This window comes from Oreochromis niloticus, linkage group LG11 (genome assembly GCF_001858045.2).
Source record: "Oreochromis niloticus isolate F11D_XX linkage group LG11, O_niloticus_UMD_NMBU, whole genome shotgun sequence".
NCBI classification, from domain to species: Eukaryota; Metazoa; Chordata; class Actinopteri; order Cichliformes; family Cichlidae; genus Oreochromis; species Oreochromis niloticus.
Window position 1 is genome coordinate 36,462,215 of NC_031976.2, and position 23,431 is coordinate 36,485,645.

The 23,431-nt window shown below is 39.6% G+C and overlaps 1 protein-coding gene across 4 annotated transcripts; it reads right to left on the reverse strand.

Annotated features, from left to right (window-relative positions):
* Nucleotides 1–524: 524 nt before the first annotated feature.
* On the reverse strand, nucleotides 525–23,272 carry fli1rs (Fli-1 proto-oncogene, ETS transcription factor-related sequence). 4 transcript variants are annotated; one of them, XM_005456062.3, is made up of 10 exons: nucleotides 23,102–23,272; nucleotides 15,073–15,278; nucleotides 12,844–13,013; nucleotides 8,812–9,015; nucleotides 7,357–7,437; nucleotides 3,160–3,228; nucleotides 2,945–3,007; nucleotides 2,206–2,253; nucleotides 1,879–1,965; nucleotides 525–1,350 (listed from the first exon to the last, which is right to left on the reverse strand). In XM_005456062.3, the coding sequence occupies exons 1-10, from the start codon at nucleotides 23,117–23,119 to the stop codon at nucleotides 827–829; spliced, it is 1,470 nt and encodes a 489-aa protein (XP_005456119.1). In that variant the 5' UTR covers nucleotides 23,120–23,272; the 3' UTR covers nucleotides 525–826. The 4 variants fall into 4 exon arrangements, with proteins under 4 accessions (XP_005456119.1, XP_005456120.1, XP_003451333.1 ...); XM_005456063.4 differs by lacking the exon at nucleotides 23,102–23,272 and adding an exon at nucleotides 22,590–22,995; XM_003451285.5 differs by lacking the exon at nucleotides 1,879–1,965.
* Between the last annotated feature and the right edge of the window lie 159 nt (nucleotides 23,273–23,431).

The following is a 23,431-nucleotide window of genomic DNA, read 5'->3' on the forward strand; positions in this document are numbered from 1 at the left end:
TATATGGCAAATGTGCATCCAGCTTCTTGTTAGCTAGTTTATTATGAATTAAAAGATTTGCTGTGCTATAATTTATTATAGGACCATTTAAGGTGTCTTGTGCTGCTGTAAGGCATGTGGGATCTTTGAGGATGTCCTGGGGACCGTGATGACAGATTGATTGGGTTCTGTGGGCTACAGTATGGGACCTTCTTTGATCAACTTTCCTCTGAGTGGACTGGGTTTTTTTTGTTTTTGTTTTTTTTTTTGTTTTTTTTTGTAAACATAAAATCAGATCTCTTTTCCACATACAGGCGTTATTTATTAGCTTTACATCAAGCGTTTATGTTTTATTGCTACATGTTAATTCTGTACAATTTCCCTTTTACAAAAAGTCAGGGATAACTGCAGTTTTGACCTGTGAAGTGAAAAGAACAGTTGTAGGTCTGTTATGCTACTGTGACGTCTGTCTTTACAACAGTCAAAATCAAACAAAGTATTTTACAGATGTGTGAAAAAAAAATTCATAACTGAATAACCATTAATATAGTATATTATGAGTTTATTTATAAAACTCCTGGAAGCATACAATACCAGGGTTAATATACCCTCATGTTTGTCCGTTGTTTTTTTTTTTTTGTTTTGTTTTGTTTTTTTTGAGACTGAATGTAACAAAGACAATTTAATAATGCCTTTACAATTTCAATGATAGCGTCATTTCGCCTTCTTTCAACAGAGTTCAGCTCGGTGGCAGGTTGGACGGAGCGTGCTTTGGTGCACTTGGGTTCGTCTCCTGTTTTGTTTTTTTTTTGTTTTGTTTTTTTTCCCTGTTCAGTTGGGATCATGCTCAGTAGTACGAGCTCAGGTGGGAGTGAGTGGCAGGATGTCTGGTCATGGCTGAACCAGGATAGATGGGGCTGTTGGGTGAGTTCCAGTATGTTGACGGTGGGCCGAAAAAGTTTCCTGGGGAGACGGGCATAGGTGCAGGATGGCCACCCATGAAGTTCATTTTGGGCTGGTGGCTGTGGTAGCTCTGGACATAAGACATCTCATTCTGGTACTTAACAATCCCACCATCTCCTGAGTGGTTCTGGTGTGCCTGCGAGATGCCTTGGAAGTCAAATTTGTAGGCGTAGCGCTTGCCGTGCACCTTAGTCATGATGTTCTTGTCGTAGTAGTAGCGCAGGGCACGGCTCAGCTTGTCGTAGTTCATGTTTGGCTTGCTCTTGCGCTCACCCCAGCGTTTGGCCACTTCGTCCGGGTCGGTCATCTTGAACTCGCCGTTGGTACCCTCCCAGGTAATGATGCTGGCATTGTTGCTGTCAGACAGAAGCTCCAGAAGGAACTGCCACAGCTGGATCTGCCCTGAGCCTGGGAGAATAAATGAGAGAGAGTTAAGGCACTGGGTTCTGATTGAACAGTGACTGTGTGCTCAAAACAAGACAGGAAATGTACCCAGCTGCCAGGAGTGGCTGTGAAAACTGTTTGTGCCTGTATTTATTCATTTTCAAGGAATACAATCATCAAAGTCGGATTTTTAAAAATTGTAAACGGCATTTAAATTTGTGTAAAGATAAATGGTTTTTGTTTTTGTTGGTTTCTTTGGGGGTTACTAAACTAAATTGGTTCTCCCAAGTCTTGACAGGAAAAGTCAAATAAAACACTTAGTTTCCAGAATAAGTGAATGAATAAGTTGGGGTAGCTTGGCTACTTCAGCCTCATAGGATTAAATGCCTCATCATGGATCCATTTGCTCTTGGATCGTGGCTAGCTCGTCAGTTTTTCAGAGTGTAACGAGTTCCAAACAAAAGTCAGAATATGCTTTTTGTTTTCTCAGCAAATGTGACCTTTTCACTGTGTGGCTTGGTTGAAGTGATAGACATCAGGGCAGAAACCTACCCACAGGCCTGTGAGTGCTGGGGTCAGGGAGCTTGTATGCACTTTGTTTGCCTGTTCGGTTCTTGGATGAGTTGAGGGCTTGGCCTTCTGTGAGGAAACAGCAGGGCAAACAGTCATTTTGGTGAGAGGGAAGCCGGATTTTGTCATAGCGTAAAGCGTGATGACACAACAGCTGTTGCTTGGTGTTTACTCCACTTTGGAAAGTAAGTGCATGTGTGCCAGCCCTTGCTTGCTTGCTTTTTTTCTCATGATGCCAAAGCAGACAGTGTAAAGGCCTCATTTGTATCGTCCTTGTCTGTTTATCTTGATGATGGTTGAGATTCTTACCTGGGTTGGCTAGCCGACTGCTAATGGGTCCTAATGTCTGATATGGGTCTGTAAAGAAGAAAAGGAATATTACTTTTACACATTGTCACTTTAATCTTAATACTCCAAGATTTAAACGCCCTGAAATTAGTTAAAACACATTTCCTTGCACACATAAGCATAATCAGAGCTTTGAATGTGGTATTTTTAGGAGGTTAGTTCAAATGTTCTAACGTGAGCACAATGAAACCTGCCAAACTAATTTAATGCCTAAGGGGATGTGTGATCAGTTCACCACTTTGGCCAAAACCAATATCTGCTTGTGTCCAACTGTTAAATGATTGCAGTCAGATTTGTGTTTCAGCAGTTCTTGGAAAAAACAACCTTTGGTGATCCTGTGACCTTTCACGTGACGAGCTTTCTGTGTGTTTCTTCACAATTTATTGACTGGATTTCTGTGACGACTTAAAGTTTAGGTTTGTGCATCAGTTTATGATTAAATCTAACAGCATTACCATTATCCCATATTGTGCTTGTGGTGAGTTAGCTAAGAAGAAAATAATTGTTAGATGAAGCTCGTTGATTCAATAGACGGAAAACAAACATTTAAAATGGCACTGATGTCATTCACATTATTTTGTGACTCCTCATTTTCCCAAACTTCCTACAGTGAAGGGTGCAATGAGTTATAGAGCCAAAAAAAGAACAAAATATTAGCAGTAAACCAGGATCTGTCTAAACACACATGTGGTCTTCGTACCTTGCCCAATCCTTGGAGCAGGCTCTGTAACTCGTGTACTGTGCTGGTGCTCCATTGAAGAACCTAAGAAAAAAATTAAACTTGTGTATAATGTGCAAAATTGTTTGATTTTTCTGCTGTGTTAAAGCCAGAGAAAATGCAAAACCCATTGGGTGTTCGTGCATGAAAAATTCATCCTTATTATCGGTTTCATATCGTCTTTTTTTAGGTCATACCTTTAGGCACTGCAGTCATGGTGTTTGTCGGCCAGCTGTTCCTGCGGCTGATTTCATCAAAACTGTTCTCTGTACGAACACAAACACAACGAGGATGAGACCAGACACTGACGAGCATTAAAATCTTTGAAGTGGACGGTAAGACGAGTGAGCTATAGTAGGAAGGAAGTCAGTAAACCGAGACCACAATGATAAGGCTTTGGAGGTCTTGAGATGACCTGTAGTTTCTTGGGAGAGCATTCTTTTGTTCAGACCACCCTTGTTGCCACAAGATTGTGAATTTTGTCCCAGGAGCCGAACCCATACCCCCTCATTTCCTTTGTCGGTGCAGCTGTTTCCTGTTTGAAACTGGCTGTTGAGTTTTGGACTCGTCAGTTTTGGGGCCAATCTTGTGCCAAGGAGCCTTTCAGACTTTGGCACTGGGCAACATGGTTCTGAAACTCAGCACATAATTTTAAAATCCTCAAATATGCAGGTATTTCAGGCCTCTGTTAAAACCCTGAGATCATAAGCTTTGATTTCATTCAGGTTTTTTTTTTTTAATATGGCACCAATTCACAACAATGGTTCTCTCAAGCAAGGTTATTGTAGTTAACTAAAACTAAACTTAAAAACTAAAACTAGATGTGTAAAATAAAGAAAAACAACAAAAAAACATTTTACTGAACAAAAAAATAGACTTGGAAAATAAAAGTAACTGAAACAATTTTGTGAACTTGGAAAACTAACAAATATGAAACAAAAATATAGAGGACGTTTTATTTAGTACTTTGGTCAAATTGAATCACAGACGAGGCTTTGAATGTGAATGATGTGTTTAAGACTTAGATGCCTACAAAATGTAAGTCAGCTGTATTTGTATTGTAAGACCTGTGCTGACCCTGACACATGCCCTCCACACAATAATAATAAAAACTCAAACTAAACTGAAACGAGCAAACCTGCTCTGGAAACTAAACTTAAGTCTGTTCAGTTCATTTCAGTTTCATTTATATAGTGCCAAATCACAACAACAGTCAGCTCAAGGCTTTGTAGTCAAATGAAATGGAAATGGATGAAGCAATACAAAACTATAATAACTCTGAACTCAAGGCGAGAACCCCAATAATCAGATGATTGTAGGTGACACAAGAGTCAAAGGAAATGACCCCCCCCCCCAGAACCCGGCCCCCACAGAGAGGGGCTGTGGGTGATGGAAATGAAAAAATGGAAAAAACCACCAGTTGCATTAAGCAACCTGAAACACAGACTATGACTAATAGGAAACTGTGGCAAACATGAACTACTGCACAGTTGTGCAGTGAGTACTACAAGTTGAATGTCCAATAACTGAGTGTAGATGCTAATGTGTCCTGATCCACCTCTAACAGAAACACGTTATCAATGCTGAGACACATAACAGTACTTACTACAAGCTACTCCTTCCTGCGCAAGCTGTACAGGAAGCCATCTCAAATGTTTGTGAAGATGTTTCACCTCTGGGTCACTGATCAGTTATTAATCATTTGTTGTCACATGAGCCAAGGTGTGGAAAAAATGTGGGGGTCATTACTGTCACCGGGCCAAGGTGTGAAACCTCTCTAAGACGTTGGCCCACCATCATGTAAGGCAGGGGTGGGGAACTCCAGGCCTCAAGGGCCGGTGTCCTGCAGGTTTTAGACATTGCCCTGCGTCAACACACCTGAATCAGATGATTAGTTCATTACCAGGCCTCTGCAGAACTTCAAGACATGTTGAGGAGGAAATTTAGCCATTTAAATCAGCTGCGTTGGATCAAGGGCACATCTAAAACCTGCAGGAGACCGGCCTTCGAGGCCTCGAGTTCCCCACTCCTGATGTAATGTCTTCTCTTTTCCCCTTCATGAACCTACAGAAGCCGAGTTGCCTTTTTTTTTTTTTTTTTCCCCATTCAATAATTCAAGACAAATCTGACTTGGCTGTCTAAGAACCTACAGACATGTGCACGAGACCCTTTATAGCTGAAGTAATAGAAAGTACTGAAATGTGAACATCATGGAGACAATTAATGCAGATGTAAGCAAAGACAAACTTTTTTGGGAAAAATGTAAATAAGATTAATGTTTGTCAGTTTAATTTTTTAGCTCGAAGGATTTAAAAAAAGTATAACCAGGGTTCTTTCCTTGTTGTCTCCTTATTTGGGGGCATAAATATGATGTTAAAGTCACTTTTATATAGAAGTGACTCTATGAGCCAAAATCTCAGGCTTCAGCCTGCTCCAAATCTCTGATATATTTTTAATTTAACTCTTGGTTCAGTGTGATGTCAGATGTCTCTACCTGTGAATACAAAGCCCCACCCAGCTCAGATACTCTGTTTATGAGGGGCAGCCAATCATAAGAAAGTTTTCTTAAGAGAGAAACGGCTACAATGTCTTCTTTCAGATGGAGGATTAAGGGGGCGCAAATAGATAAATATAGATTCATTTGAATGGTAAATCATACTAAGCTACTCTAATATAGTACAACAATTAAAGTATGAAACTAAAAAAAGCCCAATGGGTTCAATTTGAGTAAAATGCTCCAATTAAAATCATACTGCAGTATCTGCTATGAATGCTTAAAGTAGCAACGGAGAGGCTGTCCATAATGGTGCTCATGCTCAAGAATTAGAAAGTACACCAAGTACATTTTACTGGTCATGGTAGAAAGCCTAGTTTGAACTACTATATTTTATTATTATAAATCTTTTAGGTAAGTAGTTTGGTAGTAAACCATCATGAAAGCAATGAAAGACAGTTATGCTGTGTGTATTATTAGAAAAACTATTAGAAAATTTAACCTCAGTTCAGGACATCATCTAAATAAGAGTCTGCAGTGAGGTTTGGAGGAAAGATTGCTGTTCACATAAACCTGAAACAAGATAAGGTTGGAAATCCCGACCCCTCACAATGGTTTCATTTACTGTAGCTGTTTTGTGTGTGTGTGTTGTATGTTTGTGTGATCAGCAACCTTTAAATACAGCTGCTAGAAAAATGCAGTGCAGGAAAAAGAAACATATTGTTTTCCTCTGAAATGTAAGACAAAAAAAATAAAAATACCCTAAAATCACTTTTAGTCAGATTATTTTGAGGTGCCCATAATTTACTTTAACTACAATACTCGAGTAAACATCCAGCACTGCATTTTAATTAACTGGTATTTGTTTGTATCATTTTGGTACCAGTTTTGATGATTGTGATGATTTTGTTGCAGAAAATGCAGTGACTAGTAAAATTCTAACAGCCAAGCGTTTTATACATTTCAGTCCTGCACAGTTATCGTGACCCCATTTTGAAGAATGACCACAATATTATGAACTGTTCTAGTTTTCAGAACCCTAACATCCTGTATTAAATGGAAATGTATTTTTATAGAAACGATGCATAAAATACAAATGCACCTCCCTTCAGATTTGGTTTTAATGCACCACTTGGTAAATAACTGCCACAGTAAACCAAAAACCCAAATTAGAATTTATTTATTCATTTAACACAAGTCAGCTAATCTGCTTTATCTGGACGATGAAGGTATAACTGAATTTAATTACGGGGACAGTTCACCCCAAAATGAACCTTGCATGACCCCAAGAAATGTCGTCCTTTCCTTGAACGTAATGCAACTAAATCACAATAACGTTGTGGTGCTGAAAGCGGCAAAAACAAATAATACATCTGAGAACCTAAGCAGCCATGTGTCTTACCAGAAATCATGACCAGGTTACTGAAAACCTCCACAAACTTTGTTGTGAGTGGTTTCATGTAGGAACTATTTGTTTCTATCAAACTACACCCGCTAACTGTATCACAGTGCAGAAGGAAGTGTGTATCTGACACAAGGCCTCGTGCTCGTGACAGAAGGTAAATATTACCAACACCGCCTCTTTGAACTGAACTGTGAGGTTAGCTAGCTGTGCACTACTTTTGGGTGATGGATGCAGACAGTAGAAAGAAAAATAAATGCATTAAAATATATATTTATATCCAATTCTGAGGTGAACTGCACCTTTAATTTATGTGGAATCAGTGGAAAACAGAACAACTTTGATGTTAGTGTTGCTAATTATGATTTTTCACTAAGCAACAACACAAAATCCATCATGTTAGGTATTAAAATATTTAGGACCTCATCACACAAAGAAGGTGATTAGGAGAAGGTGTTGTCCTGAAAATGGGTGAAATGTGACGGAGGATGATCTCACCTGTTTTCACCTGTCTGGGCGGCTGTTGTTGTGGTGGTGTGTTGTTGGTGGGAGTTGTTGGGTAGGAGAACGTTGGACTACCTGGGAAAAAAAAAAAAAAAAAAAATTCAAGAATGAAATAAAATCAATGTTATATTCTTTTAAACGAGCACAGCAGAGTAGAAAGAGGAGTGTCTGTCCTGTGTGTCAGAAGAAGAACGTTATAACTCGGGGGTGGGGGGGTGGTACCTTTGTTTTTCCTGTTCCTTTAACAGACTCAACTTTTTTGTCCAGCCAGTTGAAAACTTAAAATGCCACCTCCAAATGTGCCCACAGAGTCTCAACACCTGAGACAACCCACTCTTAATCTCAAACTTGTGAATGTTCACTTTTACAATTACAGGATAAGAAAATGGAGTGTGAATGCCTCGTGAACCGGTAAGATAACTTGAAAACTCAGGGTGTTGATTTGATTTGATTTTTTTAAAATGAGGATCTATCAAAGACTGAGGTGCCAATTCAACAGAAAAATTCTGGAAGGCTCTGAGAGGACCATTTCCTGTGATACTGAAAGAAATACTTTTACGAACACTGCATCATTTTCTGCAGTAAATTAATCACCACGGCTGTTTTTGTTTCACTACGTTTTAATTTTTTTTTTAATCTGCTTTCGAACATTAAAAACCTCAAACCTTTTCTGCAACTCTTACTTTGATTTTTGTTAATTCAAAAAGTCTGCTTCTCTAACCTCAAAGCTACCAAGCACCCACATTGTCTTCCTCCCAGCCCACCCTCATACGCAGTGCAAAACTGGATGCTGCTGTTCATTTGTCCACCTCTTGTCGAACCAGCTCAGACACGATGACTGCAGTGATTTGCACTCGTCAAACTGCTGCTGCTTCAGTCACAAACACTTGGTAAATTATGTAATGTAGTACGGATCCAAACTCATGGTGACGTACGCGCGTTATGCGAAACACAGGAAACCTGCTTTTGCAAAGAGGAACAGTGGCCACAACGCTCAGTGAAGACCACAAATTTGGTTAACAGAACAACAAACGAGAGCCTCAAGTGACATCATGTTCCTCAAAACAAAAAACATCATGAACTCTTTATTTGCCCCCAATGAATCTGTGTTTCTCTTATTTGCATCGATACCTGGGTGGAGTTTATTTGGAATCAATCAATAAATCCAATTCTGAGATAACAAACCTCAGGAAAAATATTTTAAAAATCCAAATGCACACTTTCAGAAATGGGTTTTGCTGCGATTCTTTTTCCGAGTATTTAGTTTCAGAAGATTTTCATTACACGGACAAAAACCCAAATGCTTCAGTGAGACTGAAGCGAGACTAAAGCAGCTGCATCGGGGAACTGTTAGATCCTCGTTCGATACATTTCTGCCACTTCACATGTCTGGTGAATTTCAATGTTATCAGCTGCAGAGCGAGATCTCACACATAAAGCCAGCCTTACTCTGCCGGAGGTAATTGAGGTGCGAGAGCAGGATGTCTGCATTGTAGGCCGACGTGAGCCGCATCATGTCCTCTTTGGTCATCTTGCACAGGGCTTTCCCATCGAGCGCTTGGAAAAGCATGACATCCACCTGCTCCAGGACGTACTCCTTGATGGCCCAGTCCAGCCACTGCCGCACGTGGTCCTGCGTCCACACCTCGGGATCTGGAATTGAAGAGAGGCACTCAGTTATTCATTACACAGACTTTTACTCATGTTTGGCTTTTTCTTTTCTTTTTTTAGCGTTGAACATCCTTTGTGAGGCTGTTCTGTTTTTTGTGTATCAGAAACTTTCAAACAGGAAATTGTAGAAGTTGCTTACTGGGGAATTACCATAAATTACTCTGATTAATCTGGTCACTGATTTCCTGTGAAAATACTTCCAGGAGTGGTTAGCTTGAGCTTTGATGTGCAGACTTTCACACGATTTTAAAACCTGGATTTTCTTTAACTCAGCACTCAGTGAACCAACCTGAACATGAAGATTATTAAGATGTTAATTTTTACAAAATTGTAGTTTACTTTTATGATGTTTGGAAAATTTTTTCCAAAATGTCAGGAAGGAATCTTTAAATACCAGCAGTGCCTGCCTGTAATCCTTCACACCATCACCTCGGGGTGGATGAAGGAGAGTCAACAGTCTAAAGAGCACTTGGCTAAATACGACCTGTTTGTTTTGGAGGTCATGAAAGTGCTGATTAACACCGGATACTTCTTAGTGATTCTGATAGTGATTGTAAAATGGGTGGTAGGGTGGGAATAACCACACTGTCAAAACAGATAACACCACTAACCAGAGAACACTTTTAAATGTGTCCTGCTTATATTTGTAGTCATAAATGTTCATCCAGTGGAGCCATTCAGAGGGTATCTGGTGATCTTTAAAGGGCTGTGAGGTCGACTGAAATTTGAGGCCAGTATTGTTTTTCTTTTTTTTTTTATAAATCAATAATCCTCTTAAAATTTATGACAACACTTCTGTTATATTTGCATGCATAATTAGGAAAATTAAAATAAGCTGTTCTTTGGTTTCAGCCACATTTTTTCTCTCCTTTTGTTTTTTTCTTCTTCTGACTGTTCAACTGCTTCTCCATCTGCACTCTTGATTTCCCTGAAGGGCTCAATATTCAGGAAGTGAATAATGACCATAATACTAAGCTGAAAACAGCTTTTATAGAAATATTACAGTGGCTTTGACAAACCTGTCTATATTTACGTTCATTAAACATATTACATGTACTCTGTAGCGTTTTACATTTTTGACATGCATTAGTGTTGTAGTGCCAGTGGGTGGGACTGAAAATGGCCCATCAGCTGTGTGTCACAGGAATTCTGAGCTGGTTGAAAGTTCTAAATGAAGCGCTGAAAGGCTTTGAAACTTATAATGAAGAAAGATTTTAATATTCGATTTGTACACAATAAACTGGGAATAAATTACAAAAACATTGGTATTGATGGTACCGGTCTGTTATTGGTCAAATTATTATTGTAAATGTGAAACATTGGTGTGAGTCCAGAATTTCATAATCTGTACATATTAAAAAAACCAAACATTTTTATAAACCGGATGATAAAAGTTCCTAAACTCTACTTATTGCTTTTGCGTCACACAGACTCATTCTACCTTTAAAAATATGTTTTTTTTATTGGTGCTGTAGTAATGTGCATCTCAAGGAGATGGACTTCATCTTGAATATTTCTTTTTGCACACTTGGATTTTCATTGTCTTTTTGCTATATTTTGAGGGATCCAATACACATTCTTGTTCATTTATATAATGCTGAATATTGTACTCTTTAACGTTATCCTGGGTACTAAGAGCCTAACATGTTTCTAATCTTAAGTCAGTGGCAGCTTCAGCTCGGCTTGGTGTTGATCTGTTAAAACATACCTGGTCTGATTCAGGAAGCTCACTTCCAGCAGCAAACAATGACTGTATGCTGTGAACTGGCTGTGATATTGGACGGCAGCTTCAGCTCTGAGCGGAGGTTACCCTGCCCTTTAGCTCCTGATTGTTCTGATCAACACGTGTTGCTGTGATGCAACATCCGTGTATTATAAGGCAGAATAACTCTGTGATGGTGACTCATGGATGATTTTACATTCATTTTAAAATCATCCACCTCACCTGCCCGTGCTGCCAGTTGAAACGTGCACTGAAACATGCTGTTCGTTTAACGGGTCTCTGGGGATGATATAATCATGGAAGCTGTGACAGAGGCAGAACTTAGATGACTGGACCAGTGATTCATAGCAGTGATAAAAGGGACAGCGGGTTGTCTGAACTACTCCGCTAGAAATGACACATCGGCGTGTTTAATCCAGTTTGTGCATGGGTGATTTTTTTCCCCTCTGCAAACAAAGATCAGTGCGTTTTTCACATCGCTCAGCTGAAACAAACGGGCATCGACACCACGACTTACAAAAACGATACATTGAATTAGTCGCAGCGAAACATCCTTCCTGTTTTGTCATGTTCACATTCAGCTGATGAGTATCAGCCTTGTGTAAATAATGCTGGTGTTGTTCTCAGAAGATCAACAAATGTGAAAAGAAGCCGATGGCTACGACATCAGTCTCATTCATTGCTGATACTGTAGTTAGAAGAATGTGAAGTAAATATTTGTTTATTTATTGTTGGAGCTTTTTATTCTTTATTTTTATCATTTTGAAATTTATTTGTTGTTGGTTTACTTATAGTTTTTTGTTATCAGTTTTGTTTGTAGGTTAATACTTGTTTCATTTTTTTTGTTTTGTTTTGTTTATCTTGTTAAGTCAGCGAGGAAGAACTGTAGGGCCATTTTCTGTAAGTAAAGTGACTGGTATAGGACCAGCATGCACTGGGGTGGGTCTATGTTTGTTTGTTTTTTACCAGAGCAGGAGAAGCAGCAGGAAGCAACAAAAATGGATCTTTGTTTATTGCTTGCCAAACTGGATAAATAAACCATAAAACGCAACTTTCAAGTTCTGGATATTGGACTTCTATTGCCTGCATACAAAATCTTACCACAGTGCAGCAGCAGCTTGCTGATTTTAAATTATTGGATGTTTGGTTGGACAAACAAAGGAATCACCACTACATTTATTATTAGCTTTATAGCGATATAGATTTACTAAAAGGTATGAAAGCACCATAGCTGAAATATACCTGCATGTTCTTGCTGATTAATATACCATAAAAATCATATCGTACACAGTTTCCACAGCATATCAAATAGGAGCTTTGCAGTATAATACTGCCAGCTGTTTGAGTTACACTATTATAATATTCCTCATGTATATTACTGTGTATTACACACCTGCTTTGTTGCAATTCTTCATTAAAATAAAAAGTAAAATAAATGAACTACTATAGCAGTAGTGCTCAGTTAATTATTTAAAGCATGCCTCGAGATAAACTCGTGTAGCTAATATCTGTGATGTATACAGACATATTTATGTGATTTCTTTGAGATGAAAATGGAGTCATGGCAGATTTTGACTGTAAGAAACATGATAGCTTAACGTGACAGATTAGGTTTGCTTTGAGTTTAAAAAAAGAATCTGTTTCAAAGAATATTTAAATACTGTGTTTTCAGACGTAGCTGCTGGTTATTTATTTCTTTTCATTACAGTCCTGAAAAGGGAAGCGGGCTGATTAAAACTGAAAATGTTGAAGCCTGCTCATCAGATCTGTTCTTGCTTGTTCTCTCTCTTTTCTTAATTTCACAGTCCTGAGCGTTAATTTTGCACTTCAGACTTCACACTTTTTTTAAAGCCTGATGTCACCTTGTACCACAACTACTAGAAACCTGCTATTGTTTATCTGTAGCACTCCGGGGCTCTTGGGGTTCTTTTAAGAGACGAAGAATTACACGCACATGCCCGTCTCTGATTCAGTCACTGAGGTTGCACAAGCCCAGGCTGTGCCAGCTGTTGGGAAACAGTCTTGTGATGGGGACAGTGATGCATGATGGCGGCTGAGCGCCAGTTCATGTGAGTGGCTCAGCTTACCTGCTGGCACGATGACCCTCTTCTCCTCAGTGGCACTGCTGGGTGGGGTGGTGGCCTGGGGGCTGACGCGGGGCTCTGTGTACGAGGAGGCCTGGTACTGCATGGAGGCCCCTTCGTTGCTCATGTGTCTGGAACGCTTGGTGACGCTGCAGTCCACTGGGGACTCACGACTACGACAAAAGGAAAAGAGACGCTTTAGTCAGCATCTGAGGAGTAATTTCAGTCTTAATGTCTTGTGAATATATCAATTACTCTCCAAATTCAAATTATGAAGAGAGAAAAATCTGTGACAATAGACTGGATGCAGTTTCAGCCAGCTACATTGCCTCTTAGAGTTTTTGCTAGTCTGTATATGACAGGAGGTAAATTTAGTCAAACTGTTTCTCAGCAACAATTTCCACTGAAAAGGCCTGTCAGGAGTAGGTGGCGTGCATCACTAATTTAACCCAGTTTTCACCACATAGACTATTTTTGCATAAAAATAGAAGTTGTTAGAAAATACTTGCACCCAGTAGCGCTGATCTAGAATTAAAAGCCCTGCAGTAAAAGCCTTACTTAAATAACGGTACAGAAATGGTATGAGCAGAGTGTACTACACTTAAATATAGAAAGCAGATGTAAATGTGTCAAGGTTAAAAATCAAATTTGTATCTGTGAATGTCACTTGTTGAAGTCGTTTTTCATGTTATTCTTGTTTGATTTATTCTGTTTTAAAAGCTTCAAAGTTGAAGGAGGTTCCAGAATATTTCACCTACTTGGGATTTTACTTCAAATTCAAAATCCAGCTGAAATCTTGCTGATCATAGAATCCCAGTAAACACAGTACAGGTACTTGGTAGTTTTTCCAGGAGCAAAACTTTTGAGCTTTACCTGAAGTGTTTTGCACGTTCTGTATTTATACAGTTCTTTTGTTCAAGCGGTTATATTTACCATCACATTAGGTGGTCAAAGATGTGACAACACGAGAAAGATGGGTTGCTAAACTGGCAACCATCTCCATATCAGCACGTATAGGTGTGATCAAAGTATCGTTTAGCACTTTGTTCACAAAGCCCTGTTAACCTGCTGATCCTGTTGAGAATGACTCGCTACATCAGGCTTCATGCAGACATTCGCTTCATCCTGTCTGAAACGATCAGTTTTGGTTATCTACCTCGCCATTCATGGAATTTGCCGCCTATCGCAAACACAAGGTAAGAACAGAAAGCAGGCCTGGCTTCTGTGCTTACAGCCTGAGCTGTGTGCCTTAATAATGATTTCTGACATCATACTGAGCCAAAGAAATCTGTAAAACTGAGCATTTAGAGTAGACTGAGTTTCAGTGCAGATTACTTGTTTGTTGGATTACTTGTGCCACAATAAGTCAACTTTAATTGAAATTGGATTTTTTTTTAAAGAATTTCCATTAAAATGGGCATCAATTAGATCTAATATGCAACAAATGGGAAAAGAAAGACTTAAAAAATAGACTGACTTTACTAAATGAAAAAAGCTCTTCTAACCTTGTTAGGATATCTTGTTAGATCTACACAGAGCAAATGTGAAAAAATGCTTTTTTTTAAAGTTCAACAAAATTTTTCTTTTTATCAGTCTAAATATCAAAAATAGAAGTACTTATTCATTCAAATGTCAGCTGTGATGGATACCACATTTGACAAAAATAGAAAAGCAACAGTCTAATAATGTTTATGTAGTGTCTCACAGCTGGAGGTGGATGCTGATAAACAGCCTACATGTACGTTTGAGTCTTTTAGCGGTTTCTAACCGAAGAAAACAAACCAAACAACTGATTTGTATTTTACGTGTGTGTTTTCAAATATATCTGTGAGGTGCTCACAATGTCGATATCTCAGAAGCCAAAAGGTTTGGAAAGTATATGCTTAATGTTATTTTTTTTTTTTTTTTAAGTTTATCATATTTTATTACGTAGCTGCGGAGTGTAAACGTAGTGCAGTATAAAGTGAGCAGCATAATCAGGTGGGCCACAAGGATGCAGGAAATTAAAATACTGAACATAGGGACCCAAATTTTCCATCACAGTCCGCCCACACTTTGTAAAGATGGTGGCGGAAAATTAACAAAGCCGTGGCCACAATCAGAGGCGGGAATATGGGAAGTGAACGATAAACAAATATTTTTAGTATGTGGAAAACCCGACATACCAACATGGACTCGAGCCAGATAATCCGGGAACCCGCTCTCCTGTGGCCTCGGCGTGCCCTGACTCACCTGGTGCCATTGACGTGTTCTCCTCTCTTCCCAGCATTTGGTGCTCCTGGCCCCACCCACTCCGGCTCAGTGGGCTCGGGGCTCTGCTTGGAGGTCTGGCTGAACCCGCCGGGCGACGTCATCTCAGTCTTCATGTGCATGGCCGGGGCTGCGGTGTAGGTTGGCTCGAATATGGGCTGATCCTCACTCACCACGGACAGCGCTTCCTGTTCAACAGAACCGCAGGTCAGTGTCTGCCGGGTCACAACCTGTGGAAACTCCTTTTTTAAACACTTTTTTTATCCAGCGAAACGAGCAGGAGCTGTGATTGTAACAGTAACATTGTAGCTTTAATGCTAAAATGTTTTCTGTTTGTATGAAACCAGATTGAATTAATCACATCCAGAATTTGGAATCAGGAAATAATATCGTGTATTTCAAGCATATTCATTCATGCTGCCATAAAGTGTTAAATCTGTGTCACAAATATATTCTTTAAGAAGAAGGTTAAATGATCTTCACCGAGTGAATTTCAGTGTTTATGAAATGTTACTCAAACAGCAGGAAGTAATGAATTTGTTGGCGACTATTTTCGGCAGTGCATTAATGCCCGTTAGTGAGCATTAAGAGCAACAGGATGATGTATGTGTGACTGAGTCAAAACAAACTAGTCCCCCAGTCAAGGGTTTTTAATAGTATTTGGACAACAATGGCAGAGAGGAAACATATATATCAGATCAGATACCTGCTGCAAGGAAGCACACTTCTATTTTTGGAAACTTGCTCAACAAAGGAAAAAATGCCTTCCATCAGAAGTTCGATGGTTGAGAATCAGCAAACATCAAAAAAGCAACAAATTCATGCTGTATACTTGATGTCAGTTGCTACGGGCTGAATAAGTGTAAAGTCTGGTTTTGTTTTATTTTTTTTTATTTTATTTATTGTGGATGAAACGTGCGATTCAGTTTGTTTTTGTTCACTTTTATTCAAACTTAATTAAATTCAGCCTCTCTTGCTTTCGAAACGACTGCATTACACAATTTTAGAGTTGCACTCAGTGGCTACACAGAGATAAACTGCTTCTGAATGTGTTTTAGACATATAGTATTATATTTAGTTCAATCCATTTTTTAAAAATAAACAATCTAGTTTTAATTTTTTTAAATAATTTAAATTCTTCTAAACCCAGTTTGGGAGTCTGGGTATTATTGTAGATTTGGGACAAATACTTGCTAACATGGGATTTGGTATTTTATAATGAAAAGATGTGCAAAATTCTGACCCAAATTATGGGGTTTTAGGATCAGATAAAGAAATGCTAAGTGGCCCAAAATAGAGGAGTCCATATTGAAACATAACTGTCTGGTTGAATTCAGTCAGATGAACAATTTTTGATGGGCTGTGCAGGAATGGAAGTAAGAAACCAGGAAAACTGTAAACTTTAAAATGTAAAAAAAAAAGTTTTTGTTTATGTTGCAAAATGTATGTCAATGTGAAAATGCTGTTATGGTGTGTTGTCTAGTTTGTTATTGTTTTATTTATGTTTAATTTGTTAATTTTGATAACATTGCAAACATAAATGCTGTATGGTTTTAGGTAAATTATAAAAATAAAGATTATTTTCCTTTTATTTTGTAAAATTTTGTTTTCATGTATTTCTTGAAGGCCTTAAGACGAGAACTTGAGTGAGAAATTTCAATAAAAATTATTTTTTAGAAAGCCTTAAAAAAAAGTAATTATGTCGATATAGTGGACCATATTTTTGAAAATGGAAGCACATAAAAATCTGTCAATTACAAACATATTGCAGTTTTCCTGAACTTTAACTGGCTGGCTGAAATTACATTTGTAAGAGGCCAGATTTGGGCCCTGAGCTGAGTTTGACAGATTCAAATCTTCTGTGCACGATAAAGAATTCCCCTGTGACTGTTTAAAACTTTAAATGCATGTTTAACGTGAAAAGCTACAGGAGGTTATGAAACCACTACAGTGAGGAGCGAAATGAAAAATGAACTGTGAAAGCAGCCAGGAGGCTGTCTAATCATAAAGAACATCAGTAACCTTAACCACAGTTTTATTTTGTCGTTAGGATCGGGGTTGCAGGGAGGGGGAGGGGTGTTAGCTCAAGGTGGAGTCTAATTGAGATTTAAGTCCGTCTTCCTGTGCTCAGCGCCCAAAATGTGGCCTCAAAACCGCTCGAAGATGGCACTTTCATCCCACGTACTCAGGAGGCCAGAGACCGGACCTGTTGTTCTGTCTGCTGCTCAAATTAAGTGCGTGCATGTGTGATGCGACCACGGCAATCTAAGTGGGTGCAAGTGCGTGTTTGTTTAGAGGAGCTGAGCATTGTCTTTGGGCCTTCTACGTCAGTGCCGTGCTTTTTCAGTGGCCTACAGGAAACCAGGCCGCCATGTGCACAGGAACCTTTTGGCACAGGCCAAGGGAGAGGAAATGGTGGAGGAGGGGGTGCATAGTGTAAAAATGTGGGTCATTTTAAAGCTGGAAAACAACCCTTAAAGCCCTGTGGTCAGGAGAAGAGAGGGGGTCGGGTGGACAGAAAGAAGAGTATGAGCCTTGATTGAAGTGCCGCCATCACATTGTTTTTCTTTGTGTGTGTGTGTGTGTGTGTGTGTTGTTTTGTTTGTTTTTTTTAGCTCAATTGTTGCCTGAGCACTGTGAACCACATCTTAATGCATGGCACACAATTCGGCATTTCCTCCATGCTGCAGACAAACTCCTACAGAAGTCAGCTGCTGCTTCTGCTGCGTGGAGTGTTTGCTGCTGTGTAATGGATACGCCCTTTTTCTAGAAGAAGGTTACATTTTGATTTCACTCCAACCCACGATTACATAAAAAGTTGCTCAAGATTTTAAAGACACAAATGTTACGAAAAATATTGAACACTGCACTACTGTCAAAATCATAGACTGTATGTAAAAGATGGATGTAAGCACCTACTGGTTTGTGGACTCCTTGCTTTGCTGAAGCCTCAAATTTAGGTTTCAAAATGTGAGTCGTTGGAAACTTTCGAGCCAAAAGTGGCCATATTTGGATGACAGAGCGCAGTGTTACGATACAAACACCTGCTTGCCTGATCTAAACTAATGAGGTGAGAAGCTGCACTATAGGACCACCCAGACTTCTTGGATGGTCCTATAGTACAAATAGCTACAAAGCAGGTATCAGTATATCAGAAAGTGTTTTAGAAAATTCTTCAGAAAGCACCAACACCAAATATACATTTGCCAGGTCTATTTCTGTGACTCATATTACTGGAGATGAAGCCAGTGACTACAGTCCCCAACAAAGTAGGATGCCCTCATAGTGCCACATGATAAAAATCTACACAGATGAACAAGACCCCCCCCCCCCCCCCCCCCCAAGCCAAGTATAGTTGCTGTGAACACACAAATAAGCTTCAGGGGTGGGTTTTTTTTCTTTCTACTGTAAATATGTTTATTTGTGCTGTAAAGTCGCAGATTTTAACTTGGGACTCTCAGCTTCAGGCTGCCGTTTGATCAAAATTGATGTAGATGATTATTTCAGATGAATATCTGTCGTTTAAAAAAACTGCCTACAACACCCATAATGCAACATGAACGGCAACACTCTTGTAAACCACCACTATCTAATATTGTTTTTATTTCAAGCTCAGTTTTTTTTTTTTTTTGTCACACTTAATGCAGCCGCAAATGGAACCAAAACCTTATTCACACTTTGTTTACAGGAATACTTCTGCATATGAAAGACCAGCAACAGAGTCTGACGCATGTAATGCTGTAAATGTAGGGCTCAGTGTGTGTGTGTGTTGCATGTTTGAGAAGTGGTTAGCAGGACTGCATGTTGTGTTTTGTTCTCCATCTCTTTGCTTTCTTTTACTTCTGTTGTCCTCTGTTGTCAGTTTGTCTTCTCACACTCCGGGGCCCTTTACTCTGTGCAGAAGTGAAACAGTCGACTGAAGGCGGGATAAAACTCGCTGCTGACAGCAAATTCTCACGAGAATGCGTGATAGTAGGCAGTTGTGAGCCATAGTTGAAGATTCTATCTTTTTTTTTTTTTTTTTTTTTTGCTTTGTTTTGTTCAGTTTTTAAATTTTATTTAGAGCTCAAAATTCAAGCTGATATTATCGTCACTTGCAGTTTGTCATCCAAACGTTTGCTCTTCGGCACAGTGAATTCACTGAAAAGCTCATGCACACTCCCGCTCTTTCTTTATCTGCTTCTTTCTGCTCTCTCCCTCTCTCTTCATCTCCTCTGCTCACTGATACAAATATACCAAACTGCGGCCTGACCGCCGATGCCACAACTGACTTCCTGTTGAGAGCGTTTCAGGCTGTTGCTCAGTGACACAAAACTGCTTTTAAAAACATGACCTTCTTGAAACTGAGGCCGCCTTGTGCCTCGATGTCCTAAAATTTACGCCGCTGCTGCTCACTTTGATAGCACGCACTTTCCACTTTGTGTGAGCGCACAAACACGAAGTCCTGCATGGAAACTTTTGACATGGCTGTCAGCAGCTTTGCAGGTTGCATCAGTGCAGTCTTGCCCAAGCCAGCAGCTAAAAGCGTGCTCACAGGAGGCCGAGCTGTGGATCTTTATTCATCTTTGTATAAATGGCATTTTAGATTCATAGTTTGTCCACATTTAACCATGAATCCAAATGCCTTGTATTCCAAGACTCACTTTAATAACTCTATCTCCAAAAGTCATTTTTCAGTAGTACAGGAGAAGGGCCATTACAACAGAGCCTGAATCAGATAACGTTAGGTAGTAGTCTGTTATGAATCACACACGAAGGGTGTTGGTGTTCAAAGACTCTTAGTTTTTACTGCCAAGAGCTTTTCATTTAAAGGAAATTTCCCCTTAAATAAATCCTGCTGCATGTACTATTTTACATGTATTTGTAATAAGTACTGTTAAGCTCACTTTGGGAACCACAGCTTGTAACCAGGGCTGCAACCAAAAACTACCATTTAGGTGTCCCACAATCTAATGAATGTGTCCTGGTTAATAATTTGATCTGTAAACAAACAAAAAAACTTGTAGAAATTCCTGTGTAAGCCTTAAAATACTACAAACAGGTGAAAAATTAAAGGAAACCAACATAAAAGGTGTTAGTGAGCCAGACTAACCTAAATGAAATGATTCTGCAAGTCTCTGAAGCGTTTAGTGGAGGGATGAAACACCAGTTTTCCAATTATTCCTGTATTTGTTGTGTGGTGATACTGGGGAAGACTGCGGTCTAACAAAACTGTTAAGGTGGGCTGAGATTTGGTTACTTTGAAAACAATTATGATTCACATCATTTTCATTCTCTTCAAACCATTCACCTTTCACTATTACCCCCTGCATAAGCAGTGTTATCCTTAATCAGGAGGAAAATATTTCATAAACAACTTTACATGGATTTACAGTGCCACTTTACCACTGAGAGGATAATTCGCCCCCTCCCCCCTCCCCCCTAGCATAACAAAATCACCACATCCCCTAACCGTAGAGGTAGAAGGTCATTGGTTCTACTTTTTAAAGGGGAGGGAAAACTGTCAGTTCTCCAGTTTGGAATTATCTGGGTGCACTAAAAACAAAAAGTAGTCCTTTCAGATTAATTTGCTGTTGATCAATTAATTTGTAGTTTCCAGCAGGTTGCCAAATGGTTAGAAAGATGACTAGAGAATACTTGTGTAACACATTTTTTTTTACATATGTCTTTTATCTGGCTCACTGTATAAATGTTCAATATCTCTACCTCGAAGCAATATTTAATAAAACAATGCACTGTATGAAGGGGTTAAAGGCCAAAAAGGTTGGTAAGCCACTAACCCTAAGCTGGAACAAAGGATGTGGTTAACAACTTGCAAGAAGCAGTTACATGATTAAAATCTGTTTTATATTTAGTCGTTTTATGACGCCCCTCGAGGCTTATCTTGGGCTGAAGAAGCGGATTGGGTGATATATGTTGATGCCTGCATTATCCTGCCTTCAGTAAAATGTGCTGCATGCAGACTGATAAATAACCTGGATTGATATTTTAATAAATAATAGTGCAGCGCAAACAGGACTTCTACATATCCATCTCAAACGCTGGTAATTTAATGAGAAACATTGTGTTTTGGTGATTTCTGAGTTCCTCTTTCCCCCCTCAGTGTTTTTATTTATAGAGACTAAAAGTCTTAAAGCTTAACTGAGCTCCTGCTTACATAAGAATCTGATTTCGGGTTAAGTTTAATTTAAATAATAATAATTTAAAAAACCCACCTAAATTTGTGTTTAAGTGCAGCTCAAGCATGAGGTGTATGCTGCAGTAAAAGACCAGAGATCACGTTGTGCAAAGGCACAGCCCTTTGTCCTCGCCATGTCTGAAGCAACAAGTGGCAGAAAGGAGAAGTAAAAGTTGAGCTGATTTTGCAAAGGCTCGAGCAGCTGCGCTTTGTGCTGCACAAACAACGGTGCGGTTTTCACAGCTCGGATCCTGACAGCACGCAGGCCTCTGCAGGCCGCAAACTCGGGGCCAGGCCTCTCTGCTCCAGCTCCCTGTCAGCGAGGGAGAGGGCAGCGCAGCTACAACAACGCAACGCCTCACTTTGTCCACTTTGTTTCTGTCTTTCAGAACCTTTGTTGCCTTTTTGACTTTTTTTTTCTGGTCCAGGGAGCGGAAATGTGTGCGGAAAGTCTGAGGTTTGAGACAGGAAGCCTGCTGCGTTCAGATAACGACACCTGACAAGTGCTCCCGTTTGCTGCTATAAATTATTCTTAAAATAACCTCAAACACAATCGACAGCTACAGAGTACAAGAGAATAAGCTTCTGGATAATTATATAAAAAATAACAAAGAATCCCAAAGAGGCTCCCGACACTTAAACTGCAACAAACTAAAACGAATAAAAAAAAAAATCGTTATAAAGGATGTTAATAATAATTTAAGGTTTACTTTCAATATGGCTTCATTTTGGCCCTTTTTTTGGCCCTTTAATTGTTGTCCTTTTCATAACGAGAAACCACGTATCTCGGTCATGTTTAGCGCCTAAAAGCAGTTAGCTGCACATACAAATGCATGTTAGAAACAACCCGAGAAATCAGCGAATAATGACTTCCTGCATCTGAGGAACGCTTTTTCTTGCAAAAAAGGTTTTGCAGCAGTCATGAAATTTGAAAGCAATTCTTTATAATAATTAATTTTGAACTAATTAAAAATGTCAATATTAAAATAGCGTCGAAATTAGGAGATGTGTTTGTACACACGGCAAAATATTACAGTACAAAATGATATACATACATATAAAGGCCCCATGTTGCATACAGGCGCACATTTAATAGAAACCGAGCGTGAATTGGGTCACTTGAGTGCACAATCTGATTAAAATAATTGCATTTTCCCCTTGTTGCGCAACAGTCGGCGCTAATTTCGGTAAAAAGTTAGTTTTCTCTCTCACACAGAGGCCTTTATTTCAGCTTCTCTTAGAAGATAAGACATCGAAACAATTAACGGTCCTCAGGAGACGATAAACAGGTGTAGCTGTAATAGTGTGGAATGTGAAATACCAGTCATCTGATGGAAATGGATCCTCCCGCTCCAATTCGACCCATGACGCCTTCAGAGACACCTGCCTTACGCGCACCGAGAAAGTCCAGCATCCCCTTCATTTACTTCATCTTCGTTAAAGAAACAAAAGTGTTTATGAGAGCGATCGGTGGTCAGTAATTTCACTGCCCGTGCCTTATGCTTGTCGTTATTTGTGGGTCCGCGAATAATGCAGGAAGAGCTCGATGAAATTACGAAAAAATTCGAAAGGCGTGCGTTTGGAAATCCTCTTTTACGCGTATAACCGGCCACCAATTAGTGTTTTTATCTGAGTGTAAAGATGTAGTGGTTAGTTGTGTTATTATAGAGCCGACATACAACCACGAACGGGAAGGAAGAGGAAATTTTGTACAAGAAGGAAAGAGTGGGGAGCTCGCATCACCGCCTTGACTCTCTCACTCAGCAGACTCACGGTGTGGGTGGCCGCCTGTCATCTTCAACACGGGCGTTAAAAAACGGCGCAAACACCTACCTTTATCGAACAGTCCATTGCAGCAGCAGCCTCGCGGTCTTTGTCATTTAGTCGTTTTGTGATTGTTTCAGCTAATTTAGCTCCTAACCTCACTTCAAATCGTGCACGGCTGCATTGGCTCTATGGCGCAAACCATTGCAGTTACAATTTTTGCTCACAGACCATAAACCGGATGGCAAGTTTTTTCCCCCCTCTCTCTCTCACTCGCTTTCTCTCTCTCTCTCTCTCTCTCTCTCTCTCTCTCTCTCTCTCTCTCTCTCTCTCTCTCTCACTCACACACACTCTCTAAATTGGGAAGTGAAGTCACTCTCAACACTGAAAGCAGTAAAG

Coding starts and splice junctions, on each gene's coding strand:
- fli1rs (XM_005456062.3), bottom strand. Junction 3,229..7,356: donor GCCCAGACAGGTGAAAACAG/GTGAGATCATCC, acceptor GTGTTCGTACAG/AGAACAGTTTTGATGAAATC. Junction 2,254..2,944: donor TGCTCCAAGGATTGGGCAAG/GTACGAAGACCA, acceptor TCTTCTTTACAG/ACCCATATCAGACATTAGGA.